Source organism: Protopterus annectens, chromosome 6.part0 (genome assembly GCF_019279795.1).
Source record: "Protopterus annectens isolate FY-2018-M chromosome 6.part0, PAN1.0, whole genome shotgun sequence".
NCBI classification, from domain to species: domain Eukaryota; kingdom Metazoa; phylum Chordata; order Ceratodontiformes; family Protopteridae; genus Protopterus; species Protopterus annectens.
The window spans coordinates 485,443,270-485,457,542 of NC_056737.1; the positions used below are offsets into that span (position 1 = coordinate 485,443,270).

Below are 14,273 nucleotides of genomic sequence, written 5' to 3' on the forward strand. Positions count from 1 at the left end.
CTTGCGAACCTTTTTGTAGCCTACTGGGAAAAACAATTCATTTTTGGCAAGCCAGAAATATCAAACTCTCTTGTGTATTACATGAGAATTTTAGATTATATTTTTATCATCTTTAAAGGAGACAGTCATGCAGCAGACCGATTTATTGTGTACCTTAATTCTACGACTACATTTTTCCAATTCACACATAAATTTGACACATCTAGTATTGACTACCTGGATGTCAAATTAACTAAAGTCTCTGTTAACAATAAGTTGTGTTCTACTATCTACAGGAAACCAACATATTGTAACTTCGTCTTGCATTATTCTAGCGCACACCCTTTTAAACAGAAACGTTCCATCATTAAGGGTCAATTGGTCAGAGCAGCTAGGATGTGTTCTACAGAAGCTGATTTTTTGGTAGAATGTCAACTACTGGAAAACATGTTTGTGAATAGAGGGTACCCTATTCACCTCATCCAAGAACTAACAGTAGAAGTGAAATACAAACGTAGATTAGGTTTGTTCAACCCTATTTTAAACTGCAAGATGACCACCGACGAGGTGAATATGGATGTAGTTGACATGAACGACGACTCTTACCCCACTAACACACTGAACAGTACTTTGCATCTTAATAGTAAAGTTCTAGTAGTGGGTCAAGGTGCCACTAGTTATTCTCACAAGTCCTGTTTTATTACAACCTTTAATAATGACAGTGACCAAATTAAGTTTACTTTATATAAGAACTGATACCTATTGTATAAGGACCACTTGTTGATGGAGAGAATTGGACCTCATTCGATTATCATCTACAGGAGAGGTGCCAACTTAAAAAGTCTCCTCGAAGGTAAAAATCTCAGAGTTAATAGAACATGTGGCTCTTTTTCCTGTGGAGCTTGTAGGATGTGTAAACATGTTAAAACTAGTAGTACTTTTGAAATAGGTAGAAAATACTCTATTGTACATAAACTTGATTGCAACTCTGAGTATCATTTACTTGGCTGTGTATAAAAATTGTAACGCGTTTTATGTGGGAAAAACTGACTGCAAATTTTGTGACAGAATTTACGAACATATTTATGCAGTCTCTAAGAATAAGAGTGAAAACGCTTTAGTCAAGCATATTAATATAAAACCTGGTCACTCTCTTCAATTTCTAGCGATTGACCAGTTAATGTATGACACTAGAGGGGGACCAACTTCAACACTACTGGAATGCCGTGAACTTGAATGGCAGTTGACATTAAATGCATTCTCTTATCCTGGTCTTAACGACAACTGTAACATAACTTGTTTGTTGAAACTAAAGAGTTGTATGAGACACTAAATTCAGACAATTATGATCTTATAGTCTGGCATATTGTGTTACAGTACTCTTCCTTGGGTAGACAATAGTATGTTTTATACACTTTGGGCTCATCTAAGACCACTGTTATAAATCATAAATTATGATTTCAGTTTTATTACTAGTCGACGTTAACCGTTTTATGGGTAACTGTTCTGATACTTGAAACAAAGTGTGTATACTTTGTTTCTTTTCATTGAACATTGGAGTGGCTTTGTTATTACTTTACTAGCTGGTATTGCTTTAAATGCTGTCGCTTTTCCAACTAAAAGAGACCAGTTGATTGGCAAGTATTACTAATTAGCTTTTAAGCAGACTTTTTAAAAGCCTTAACTTTATGCTTTTTATTTCTTATGAAGTTACTCTTATTTAGAGTGACGAAAACATGTTTTGTTTTTAAATAAACTTTGTATACGTTTAAACTACAGTATTTTGTGGCTTACAGTCATTCGTGAACAGCTGCTTGGTTTCCTTTTTTGAGTAACAGAAAGGAAAATGTAACATCCACTGTTACAGGTAAGTAGGACTTACACAACTGCAATTTTTCCTGTTCTAATTGCATTTTATTCCTTTTTGTAGTGGGACCATCTTTTATGTCTACTTCGGCATCTCTTACAGCATGACTTGTTGGAAGTCACAAAGATCCAGGACCACTTGAAAAGTCTTAAACAGCATTCATGGCCAACGGTATGTTGAAGTCCCAGCTGTTAAGGCAGTTTTTGCATTTCAGCAATCCGACAGATGAATATGTTACATATGACAGTTACTTTTTGTAATTTGTATTTCCTGCTGTTGTATTTATTCTCTGTTTCTTTGACTTCAGAACATTGACTGTAAATTAATTGTGCTACTTTGACTTTTAAAAATTATGTTTTTAATGTATATTCTATAACTGTGTGGGTTAAAAGCATGTTATTTGCAGTTATATTATGTTGGAAATGTGCAATGTAAAAAATACACAGCCTAGTAGAATATTCATTATATGTTGAAATCTGAACCATTTGAAAATATACTGTTGTATAAGCAATGTTGCTGTTCTTGTTTGACACCATGGTATACATACACCTATCTATATCTACGCAGTTAGCAGCAGTTTACACACACACTTCTGCCCCAGGTAAGTTGAGATAAGTTATAAACTCTCAAACCAAATAGTTGCCTAAGCTGTTTAATTCGAAAGAACAGAGATGCAGAAACTTAATTACTTTAAGATCTTGATTTCCTCTTGTCAGTTTTCCTTCTTGTCTGGTAGTAATACAGCAAGGAGTTAATATATCGCTTTTGTCTCTGCACACTTTAGTAAAAATCGTGTTCAATATTGTAATGATCGTGAGTAGGAAGAACAGATTTCAGTCTTGCTTTCCTTTTAAAGGAAAATGCATGAGGGCAGAAGGTTTTGTAGTGGTAGAGTTCCTCCTGCTGTTTAGAGAATAAGGGAGCTGGAAGAAATCGGACAGAATTAGAAAACAACAATGAGTTAATGTAGTTTTAAGCACCTCCAAATTGGAGATAACATTTCTCTCAAGATGTGACTGCTTTCCGCAGGTAAGGGGGAATGAGCTACTTCAGGTGGAAAAGTTTCAGTAGTCTGAGGTTGTGTTCACAACTTAAGGTGGAGAAGACTTTTGGAGATTGACTAGTAGATGCACCAAATGCAGTACTACAAGCATTGTATCAGACAATTGTTGTGATGTGAGAATGAAGATTTCTCTCTGGGGATGGTCACTGTAGTAATAAATTCTAACTTCTTTTTTTTTTCTCACCTTATCTTGTTTGTTCTTGGCTAGAAATTTCACCAGACTTGCCTCAGTCTCTCTTAAGACCAAAGCTGAGTTTGTGTCTCAGTACTCCTCTAAATATTGATGGATGCACGAGACTTGATCTGGTCTTTGTTGCTAGTAGCTTCCTTCAGTTCTTCTTGCTTCTTTATTTGTTGTACATTCTACTTTGTCACTTGAGTAAGTTGTATCTTTTGTAGTACTTAACTCTCAGTCACTTATCTCTGGTGATAATCATAATGTTAAGATGTCTTATGATAGGAATTTTTTTTTTTTTAGAGTAAATATTTGCTATTTTCTCGTCTTAAAACTTAAATTTTGCTAGACTCCATTATAGAGGAAAAATAATGAGAAAAAGACATTGTGGTGGAGTTTAGTGAAGGACAGTCATTGAAGGAAGCTGGGAAAGAGCTTAAGTAAAAAAAAAAAAAATGGTTGTATTAGCATGGTACTTTGAATGCTGAGTCTTAATGAGAAGATACCTGAGCTTCTTGACTCTTGATCACATGCACATCTGTATAGTTATGGAAACTTGATTTCACTGTAATAACATTCCGTCTTTACATAGGTTTACCACCAAGCATTCATTTTGACCTTCTGGTGATGGTGGGGACACGTATTTAATCATCTGCAAACCCATTATATCATGACAAATTCTACATAGCTGTTGCCTCAAATTCCTTCAGTGAAACAAGTCTAGTTGTCATATAATGATAACAGCGGGACCCCTTGTATGCCTCCCACTTGACTGTGAGATCTACATCAAGCAGCTAGAGTCCCTATCTATTAAACCTAATACTGTCTTCCTAGGTGACTTTAACTACTTGTCTGTTAACTGGAAAGAAAATAGGACACCATTGACTTTACACATCAAACAACTTTGATTTCAAAACAATATAACGTGTATGCAGGATTGTTTTGATAACAGCATGACTAACCAAGAAATAATCATTTTCTTGTAATTATTTTGTCTCTGCATACAGGATTTTGTGGGTAACAGACCCTGGTATTATAATAATTGCCTAAACAGACTTTGAAGAAAGAGAGTAGTAGTAGTAGTTTCTTCTTTTTCTCTCTTAAGTTAAGAAAGTTATTTTGCTTTAAAAGTAAAGAAAGGCCTTAAGTCTGGTGAATGCATAAATTTTACCAGTCTGATGAGATTGCTCCCTAAATGTTAATGATGTTAAACTAAGTTGTTATACCTGCTTGGAGGCATCCACAATCTGTTGAGTAAGCAACTTCTTTGATTTCCAGGCGATCACAACATTTAGGATAAAGTAAAACTATTAATGGATAGGGGCAGCTCCTTAATGCTTTATCCCTTACGTGAGTCCCCTCAAATTTTCTGTGGTATGATCCCAGTTAGTCTCACTAGGGGATAATATATAATTATTGACAATAGGATAAGTTAGGCCAGTCTGATATCAAATGGGATAAATTTATTCAGTTATCAAAAGGGAAATCGGCTAGACTTAAAACTGCCTGCAAAGGCAGCTAGTCTAGTACTTATGAACCTATAAAAAGTCTGGATAGTATTACAGCAGGAAACAATTAACACTGAAACAGTTTTAGGTGCAAAGGGATTAAGAACGAAAAGAAGCATCATCAACATGAGTGAAAGATGCTGTTTTTTTCTTCAGACTCATGAGTGATGGGATTAATATCAAACCCAAGATTCCAAATCGGTGCAAAATTCTTTATTGACTACAAAGAAGGGGATAACTAATCAGCACCAAATTGACCATGGGTAATAGGTGCAATTTTCAAATTCTGTGCTCATGATTAAGGCTCTGCATGTATTAACTTAATGATATGACTTGTGTTAATTACGATGAAGCTAAACAGTATTTAAATGTTTTAACATATTCTTGAAGCTTCCAGGAAGAAATTTGAAGATAATAGAAAAAATGTATAGGACAGTGGTTATTGAATTCATTGTAGAAATCAGTTCTACAAATGTCAATAAAAATAGGTGAGTGGTTGTCATGTTGCTATTTTTAAAATGTTGGAAGACCTTAATGATAAGGAGGCAAGCAGTCAATACTTTGTCTTAGGACATGAGACTATAGTTACCAGATCATAACACAGTTTAAAGTGACTATGCAATTACTTGCTGACAGGCATGAAGGCAGTCATGTATGGAAGTTAGCAGTGGGGAAACCCAGACAGTACCCCGCATCTCCAACAGAAGTTGGTAAAGGTAGCCGGTTCAGGGCACGAGTTAGGCAGCAGCAGGAGATCTGCACCTGAGCCAAATTTGTCAAAAGGTACTGGACTTTCCCTGAAAGGCAGTATTTCATTGTGTGAGATGGTTGGTAACAAGCAGCAATTTTAAAGCTTAGCTATAGTTTGTCAAAAAGTACTAGTCTTCTGCTGGAAGGGGAATCATGGACAGAGAGAGAGAGAACAAGCTGAAATGCACACACCTGGATCCCACTCTATAAAATGTGAGGGAGGTAGCCAAGGGGTTCAATAATCCCTATGGTCAAGATGAGCCTGTATACTGGAACAAGTAGTTGCTGCACAGAAAATACACTCATGAAAAAGGAGAGGGGGAAAAGTGCTGTAGCGGACAGCAGTCAACAATGGCAATACCAACAGGCATATGTAGCCATAGCATATAATATTTCTTTTTCAGGCCATATTACCATAAAATGCAAGAGGTGGCTTATGCAAAAAGAGAGCAAAAATTGTCCAGCATTGAAGAACATATTAGAAGGGTCTGTATATCTTGTGAGCAGCTTGAGAAGGCTGGAAAAGGTGGGAAATAAAGCCAGGATTTATCATTTAGACACTAGAACCTAACAGACAATTAAAAATGAAGGTGAATCTTTCAGGCCAAATAAATGGCAGATAGAAATAAAATTGTTCTACAATGCTTATTTTTCTCAGTATTTTTGAGTCTCTTGCCACAGCTGATCTGTGGTTACATTCTTGAAGCTCAGTAGGTAACATGCAGTTCTTTATAAATCATATCAATATTCACAAATGAGACAGAGTTATTTACAAAATTCCAGATAGCTGGGCTGGCAGTGTCACACTGAGAATCTTTCAAAATAAGAAAAATTCTGTTTAACTAATGATGTACATTTTACTCCTTGCTTTGTTGCGTTTCTCTTTAGAAAGCTTGTATTAGTCTAATAAGAGGAGAGTTGTGAAGAAGCTGGTTTAAGCTTAAGCAGCTGTAGTTATTTTTGTCATAAGACGTGATTATTACAAATCTTCCAGCTTGCAAAATGTATAGAATGTCAAAAATTATGAATAGCATTGTGTGTGACTGCTTTTAAACTGAAGCTCATCTTACCTCACAACTGTCTTCAACTCAAATAAATGCTTTATCTTATTGGGATAATGGCTTGTTGGAGTATACCTTCCTTCTGCGGTTAAGGGATTATGGAAACAGGAAAAGTATTAGCCAAACTTCAAAACAAAAGGGAAGGACCGACTCTTAAGCACTGAGAAAAAACAACTATACAGGAAGGTGTCATTATTTCTGGATTGTGTAGGTGGATCTCATTTCTGGATGGAATGTGAATTGATCTTCATTTTGTCTGTGGAAATTATGCAGCTATACATGACTTTAAAGTCAAAATAAGATAGAAAATTGTTAACTCTGATGAATGAGTGGGATAAATTCCTGACTATGGCTTTGGCATCCTGAGATGCAGCCAAGATGGGTATGCCCATCCATTTGGGCAGAGGGCAAGACATATACTGACACAATTTTTGGGAAGAGGGGTGGGATTCTGCAGTCATCCTTGAAGTGGCAAGCTTTCATCCGAAGAAACCACTTTCAGGCGCTAGCACTAATTAGTGAGTACACATGATTGTGAACTTAAAGGGGAGGGCATAGTGGATCCCATCAGTGATGCAGGTAGCTGGTCCATTTGGCCAGGGAGTAGAATTAGGCCATCCACAATATCTTAAGAGTCAGAATGCTGGAAAAGACATAAACATCCCTCATGACTGCCTCAGTTGTGGTCTCCCTGGATGGTTCCTTGCGTCAGTGATTCTGAGGACTCCTCACCATGGAGGAATGAATGTCCTTGAGTTCAGGTAATGAAAGTTTGATAGTTGTCATGCATGGGGGCAGAACTCATCATAGGGGAAAAGGGTAGATAAAGTTCTATATATCTTTTCAGTTGCCGGTAGAGACAGGTCAGTTGCTTCAGAATTCCCTACATAAGACCTTTTTCTTCTGAAACTTTAAAGTGAAAGTGTTTTTTCCCACCGGAATCAAAATTAAATTCCTATTGCTCAGTAAATGTTTTATGATTTGTTCTCAATGGATATTCCTCAGTATGAAACCATTCCTCCATTATCTGCTTTAGTGATTATTTTTATCACAGCTTGCTGTTTACTTGACAGTCAACCTCCTGTCCCTAGGAAGTCTGATAAGGGTATACAAGGTACCTCACAAGTACTTGTTTTCTAATTCTAAAGCAGACTCTGCATTGATTTCACTGTCTAAAGCTGCTTTTGTTAGATTGTTAATTCTAATCTCATTGCTTCTGATAAGGATGGGAAAACGTTTGACAGATGTGGTAAAAAAAAAGTTTGTCATTCAGAGTGTTTAACTGTCAGGCTCTTAATGTTAAACGTTTTCACTTCTGCCTTTGTAGAACATGGAAAAGTTTAGTGTTAACCTTCCCCCTTCAAATGTAGAAAATTATTTGAATGACTGTTTTGTATCTACTTTTCTTGTTGTTAAACATGCCTTAGTGTTCTGTTGATGCTGATGATACCATTTCCAAGGCTTTTGCTTATGGATCAGTCATGAGGAGATTTGCTTGGTTATTTTCTCAAAATCTTCCTGAAGATGTTGTTACTGAAATTTTAAATGCTTATCTGGACAAGGAGTTCTCTTTGGCCCTTCTGCAGTAAAGGTGTTTATAAAGTTTGATTCCGTGGATGACCTCCATTTTTTTTAAAGTAAACAAAAATTTTCCTTCCATCGCCACTCCCTTTTTCAAAAAGTGATTTAAGCAGCAAGGTGCCATTAAACAGAATTTTAAAAACCAAAGTGGCAAGGAGGCTAAAAAGAGGAGAAAGCCTCAAAACCAAGGACAGTCCATTTAACTTAAAGTGATTATTTGTGTCTTTAGGCTCCCTTCCCCCCAGCAACCTCTCCCTCTTCCTGAATGTTCATCTTCCCTTGTGGCAAGACGTTGTTGCAGACAGTTGGATTCTGGCAGTCATTCATTACGTGTATACTTGGCAATGGGACTCCCTCCTTTCCAGGGAATCTTTCCTTGTCCAGTAAAACAAATAACCCTGTTTCTTCCTCTTCTGGAAAAGGGAGTTGTAGAACCAGTGCCTGCAGACCAGAGGGGCATTTTGTTATCTTATTTGGGCAATTATATTATATTTCCAGACTCCTGTTCTAGTTGTTAAGAGGGGTCTACTTTATTTACGCGAAAGGTTAAAACAGCGAATGCATATGCATCGAACCATATGCATCGAAAGTGTGAACCGTCGAAAACTGTAAAGGGAAATCTTCGTAGGTGGAGATTTCCGTTTACTTCAATGTAGTGCGATCTCAGACTTGGTATATTTAAGTAGCGGGGGGAGTGGTGGGTGCAGCCCCCCACGTGGGGGTGCATGGGGGCTTGCCCTCCTGCCTACAGCTGTTACATGTCATGTTTGTTGTGTAGTTACGTTTTTATTGTGTTTCGATGATTTCTCTGTTCGATGCATATGCATTCATTGTTTTAAGCTTTCGCGTAGGTAAAGTAGACCCGTTAAGAGCCCTTAGAAATTGTTCAGAATTTTGTAGACTAGGTTTTCATGCAAACGTGGAGAAATCTTTTCTCATACCATCTCACAGAATTACTTTTCTGGGATGTCTGTCAGATTCTGCCCTGGGAACAAAGAGATGTTCCAAAAGTTTTTCCAATCAAAACCTGGTATCTGCCAGGGAATTTCTCGAGATTCTGGGGTGCATGGCTTCTATGATTTGTATGATTCCTGGCCAGACTTCACATAAGAAATTCTGTGGTAACTTGGGTCAGTCTGGACTAACATTTTCACCCTTTGTTTTTAGATCCCCATTTTGGGGTTTGTAAGGAGTGAAGTTCTTTGGTGGGTAAACCAGTTCTCTCTGAATCCACATTTCCCATTCTCCCTTCCATCTCCTCTTTAGTCTCTCACAGCTGATGCTTCACACCTGGAGTGCGGAGTGGTTTCAAAAGGGTGAAAGTGCAAGGTATGTGGAACAAACAAGACATACAAAAGCAGACAAATTTCTAAGACATGTTAACGGTAATACATTCTTTTAAAGCCCTAAATCACCCCTGGTCTCCAGTACCTCTTCAAGATGTCATAACTGAAATCACTTTTGCAGTATTGCAAACAAGTTTGGGGGAGGGAGTATTACTGACATCCAGCCAGGATTCCAAAGCTTCACATTCCCTTAAGTCATACATCCAATGTGTGACGTCAGCTTACAAGTATTTGGGTATATAGGCAGTCGTGTGAGTATAGATTCTCAGACTATATCACTGCCAGCTCAGAAACAGGTTGTGCATTCATTAGACTGATCTGTGTTTGGCGGTGGTTACTGTAACTTTAAAAACAAACAAGTGCCCCATTAGGAAACCTTCCTTTACTTGCCTATTTGTTGTGCCATATCTGTATTAGATGTCAACTAAGAGGAGTAAGTGCAAGTGCTGTTGGCAAATTCCATACAAAGATATGTATACCCAGTGTCATTTCCGCCTAGATGTGAAACATGACTACAAGGCCTGTTGCATCTGCCAATCCTTTGTTCCAAAGACTTTGAAATCCCATTTGGTTTCACTTAACACTTGAAGATCCAGCTTCTGAAGTGTTTGGCCCACTCAAAGATGGCAGATCCTGCTTTCCCAGATGTACATCCACCCCACAAAAAAAAAAAAACCTCAAAAGCCCCAGGCCAGATAATCACCTTTTCTAATTCCGACACACACACACACACACACACACACACACTCTCTCTGAGGTTCCAGAACCCACTGTATGTCTGACAGTACCTCTGTTCCCCTCTATATAGACCCTGCCAGAGGCCATTCTGGCATCCAAGGGCCTTATGACTGAGGAATTATCTCCCATAGACAAAGGTGAACTGCAGATCATAATCTGAGAGTCCAGAAGGCATAATTAAATTCTAGTTGGGAAGAGATCCCTAGTAAGTTAAGAGAGGTACATCAGGGGTCTGAACAAAAAACTCATGTCCCTTCTCCCCTCATCTAGGAAGAAGGAATGTCTGTACTTTTCTCAAGGCCATTATGGCTCTGAAACATCCTTCATTCTGCCTACCCTCCTCCTTCGCACCCCATAAAGTTACTGAGGATTCATCATATTCTGAAGAAGAAGATGCCTCTGACTCTGAACATTCTCTGGCATAATCCTCTCAAATACACACCCGTGGCCAAACCTGGTGATAAAGACACTATTTCCTTGACCCTCCTGTTGAAGAAGCTTCACTTGGAGAGAAGAAGTAACATGATTAAACATTCTGAGTGCGAGTCTAGACAGATTTCAGAGGTGCAGAACAGATTCTACAGCCTCTTGGAAATGGGCAGTCCAGTCCAACCCAGCTCCTTCACCTGTCCCTCATGTTTTGGAGGCTTTCTTGGATGCTTTCCAGTCTTCCTCAGCTACCCCTGATTCACAGCTTCCTGCCCCCAAAAGACCAAAGAGTTTTTCTAAAGTTCTTGATGAGTTTATTGTACAAGAATCCAGTAGCAGATCCCTCTGAGGGATCTCTCTCTTTTGATAAACCTTAACTTCTTGCCAGTGCCCTTCCTTTAGACAAAAACAGTGGAGCTGTGGATAGCTGGGGGGATAAAAGTCTATACATCACCTACTCTGGCATTCAAGGTTGCTCTTAGTCAAATCCAGATGACCAAGTACCTGTTATCTATTCTCAGCTCCTTAAACAAGGTAATGGTAGATCCAAAGTAGCCAGATCGCAAACAGCAAATGTCCTTGCTTATTCAGGCTACTCAAGTAGCTACTCACTGTATAAAATGTAGTTATAATGCTGTAGAGGCCTCTTCAAGAGCAGCTGCTACTGGCTCTGTATGCATGGCTTCACATTCATCTCATGCCAGAAGACTTCAAAGCCAAACGTAATAGATTTGATGTCATTTTTATTCTTTCCTCAACGAATGGGTTCATATCGGATCTTCATACGAGACTGACACATTACTCTAGATTCAAGGATCAGACTCTCTCAAGCTCCTCCTTTTGCCCATAGTGCCCTGACCGCTGAGTTACCCTAGACCTTATTTGCCACTCTACAGTTCAGTTGGGATTGAGATCTCTCAAGCTCGTTTTGGCTGTAGAGAGTTTAAAAACTTTATATTTTTTCTTTAAAGTTTTCTTTCTTTTCAGATTATATACTAGTATCTCCCTTACCCTCTATCTAGTCTAGTTTACTTACCAAATTTAAAATTTTTCTTGGTAATTTTAATTACCAGTTTTGGTAACCTATCTTCGTTTCCTTTACCTCGCTTTGAGGTTTTTAGTTATACAATTGCTGGTACAAACCTTTTCTTTATTGGCTAAATTGTTTAAAAAAAAAAAAAAACGTTAATTTTCTTGTTTGGATTTCTGCCACGTTTTTTTTTCTTACGGTATGGCTGAAAAGCTAACTGGCTTTAAAAAGTGCACTTCCTGTGGGCATAAGATACCAAACTCGGATGCCCACAAGGAATGTGTCTGTTTAGACCCTGCACACGTGGATATTTCTTGCAGTATTTGTGCTGGATTCAACAGTAGGGCTATTAGTGATAGAAGGAACAAGCTGGTTCTCAAGGGTCTTATTTCTGCTTCTGCTCTTCCTTCTGGTACATCAACATCAGGGGCTCAGATCCCCTCTCATATGTTTAAGGAGCCCAGAGAGCACATAAAACACTCCTCGGCAAGGTCTCCCTAGCCTAATGTGGCTTCAGAACTGCCTGTCAAAATTTCTAAAAACTTGGATCCAAAGCCCTCAGATCCAATGCTTACAGCTTTGAAATCTCTTCAGGTTCGAAGCCCACAATTCTTCCTGGAGCCAGTGTCCCTTTTTTCAGGTGACTCACAAGAAATCTTCTAGACCTCCTTCCACTTCCTCATCTGTCTGATCTTCCCAAAGTCTTTCCGAAGCAGAGGTGGATAGGATGATGAGAAAATTTCTCAGAACACAGATCCAGATTGGGGGTGTTGACGGCTCAGTTTCCCTCCAGATCCATGAGCCTCAAACCATCCTTCCATACAGTCATCGCTCCTTCTCTGATCCGACCTTCTGTTTCAGAGCCCTTGGATCCAAGATCTCCAAGAGCTGAACCATCGGATCTGAAGTTATCTGTTTTTTCGACTCCAACTCCTTCCTTGATCCATTCATTTCTGAGCCCCCTGGAGAAGGATATATCTGAGAACCGAAATGATGGCGTTGGAGCCAAGAGAATGATTTAAACTCTGAAGCTTTCAGAGCCGTCGCTTCCCCTAGGGGCCTTAGCACTGAACAGCTCCTCTCCAAATCCTCCCTCAAAGTGGATTGTCAGGGCAGGCCCTGCATTGTCTGATCTGAGAGTTTCAGCTCAATTTGGATTGTCCTCTGCTTCTCCTGGACCCTCTGCCTTCGAGATGATGGAGATGGCCTTCTCTTATCCTAGAGGAGTTTCTTCTCTTACATCTTTGGATCAAATTCCTGTTCCCCCTTCAGATCCTGTGTTTGAGTCTACTCGTCGTGTCCCCCAGGTATAGCAAAGCCCATATGAGCTTCCAGGCAGTTCCAGTTAGGGAACTTTCCCACCTCTTCCGGTACTTCTCCAGAGCATGCAACTGAATGAGTCCCCCGAAAGAGGTTGTGCAAAAGGAGGCACTTGGATTCCCCTGAGGAATCCCTCACAGAAGACACTGATTTTTGTGACGGGGAAGGATCCCCTACTTCGCCACCTGAATATGTCTGCATTTTAGAAATATTATACTAGAAAGGTGGTTGGTAATCCCAAACCCCTTCCTGGGAGGAATCTGTGTTCCTTGACATCTTTGGATCTGTCCCAGCTACATCCTGCGTTACCACCACCTCCCCCACCCCAGCAGAGAAGTTTGTAGATCTTGTTTCCCCACCAGGCATGGAAGGAAGCAGATGCTGTAGAACTGATCCCTAGATGCCTGGATAAGATTTTGAGTGCCCCTACAGACAGATAATAGCTGATGAAAGGAATCCCTGTGGACTTCACAGTTGTTGCAGCAGCCACCAAGAAGGAACTAGCCGAGCAGAGCTCTACTGTTCATCCGCCTAATAGAGAGTCTAGGACATTGGACAAATATGAGAAGCGGGTTTATGCCTCAGCGACCTTTGCTTTATGGTCTTTGAACTACCTGGCACACTTCACAAGGTTACAGAAGGACTTAGTTAAGGAACTCCCTAACTCTACCCCTCAGTCCCTGTCAGCAGAACAACAAAAATCTTTTTCTTCACGAGTGGCCACCCTGCAGTCAATATGGAATGCGTTCATGAAGCTAATCTCGCATGCAGCTGAAGATTCTTCACAGGCCGCCAGTTCAGTCATAGCTATTAGCCTGGATGAAGCTTTGTGATTTTCGGAGCTGTTTAAAGTATCATTCATTAAGACTCCATTTGATGGGATCTTCTTTGTTTGGGCCAACCATTAAAGATGCACTTTCCTGTAGTGAACAGTACGGAAATATCTTATCTGCCATGGGAATCCGTTTTTATACCCCTCAGAGACCTACCTTTTTCTAGGAATCAGCACGGTGGTAAAAAGATGTGGTTCCAAAATTTCAGGGCCTTTTCAAGAATCGCACAGAAATGTTTCTCCTAGAGGCAGAGGGGGAAATAGTTGCAGTGGAAGACGCTGCAACTATTTTCTCCTAGAGGCAAAGGGGGAAATAGTTGCAGTGGAAGACACTGCCCACATGGCAGAGAGGGTCCAGTAGAACTAAGAGTCTCGAGATTCCTTCTTGGATAGGTCCTTTCAGCACTCCTGAAAGGTTTCCCTGACTGTTCTTCTGTGTGGCGCTTATCCCTGCACCCAAACACATAAACAGCCATCACAGAAGACTCGTGGGTGCAAAGGATTATATCCAGAGGATATTTCATACACTTTTTACAACGTCCTCCAATGAAAAGAACACATCTCCCGATGTTCCACCCAGTCAGTGGGAGTCAG

The 14,273-nt window shown here is 39.6% G+C and overlaps 1 protein-coding gene across 1 annotated transcript in view; it reads left to right on the forward strand.

The window, feature by feature from the left end:
- The window catches only part of CDAN1 (codanin 1), a gene marked incomplete in the record, with an annotated part of 1,645,523 nt that overhangs the window by 1,611,071 nt on the left and 20,179 nt on the right, over nucleotides 1–14,273 (forward strand). Inside the window, 1 exon segment of the mRNA XM_044074210.1 lies at nucleotides 1,910–2,017. Coding sequence (XP_043930145.1) covers nucleotides 1,910–2,017 — 108 coding nt within the window.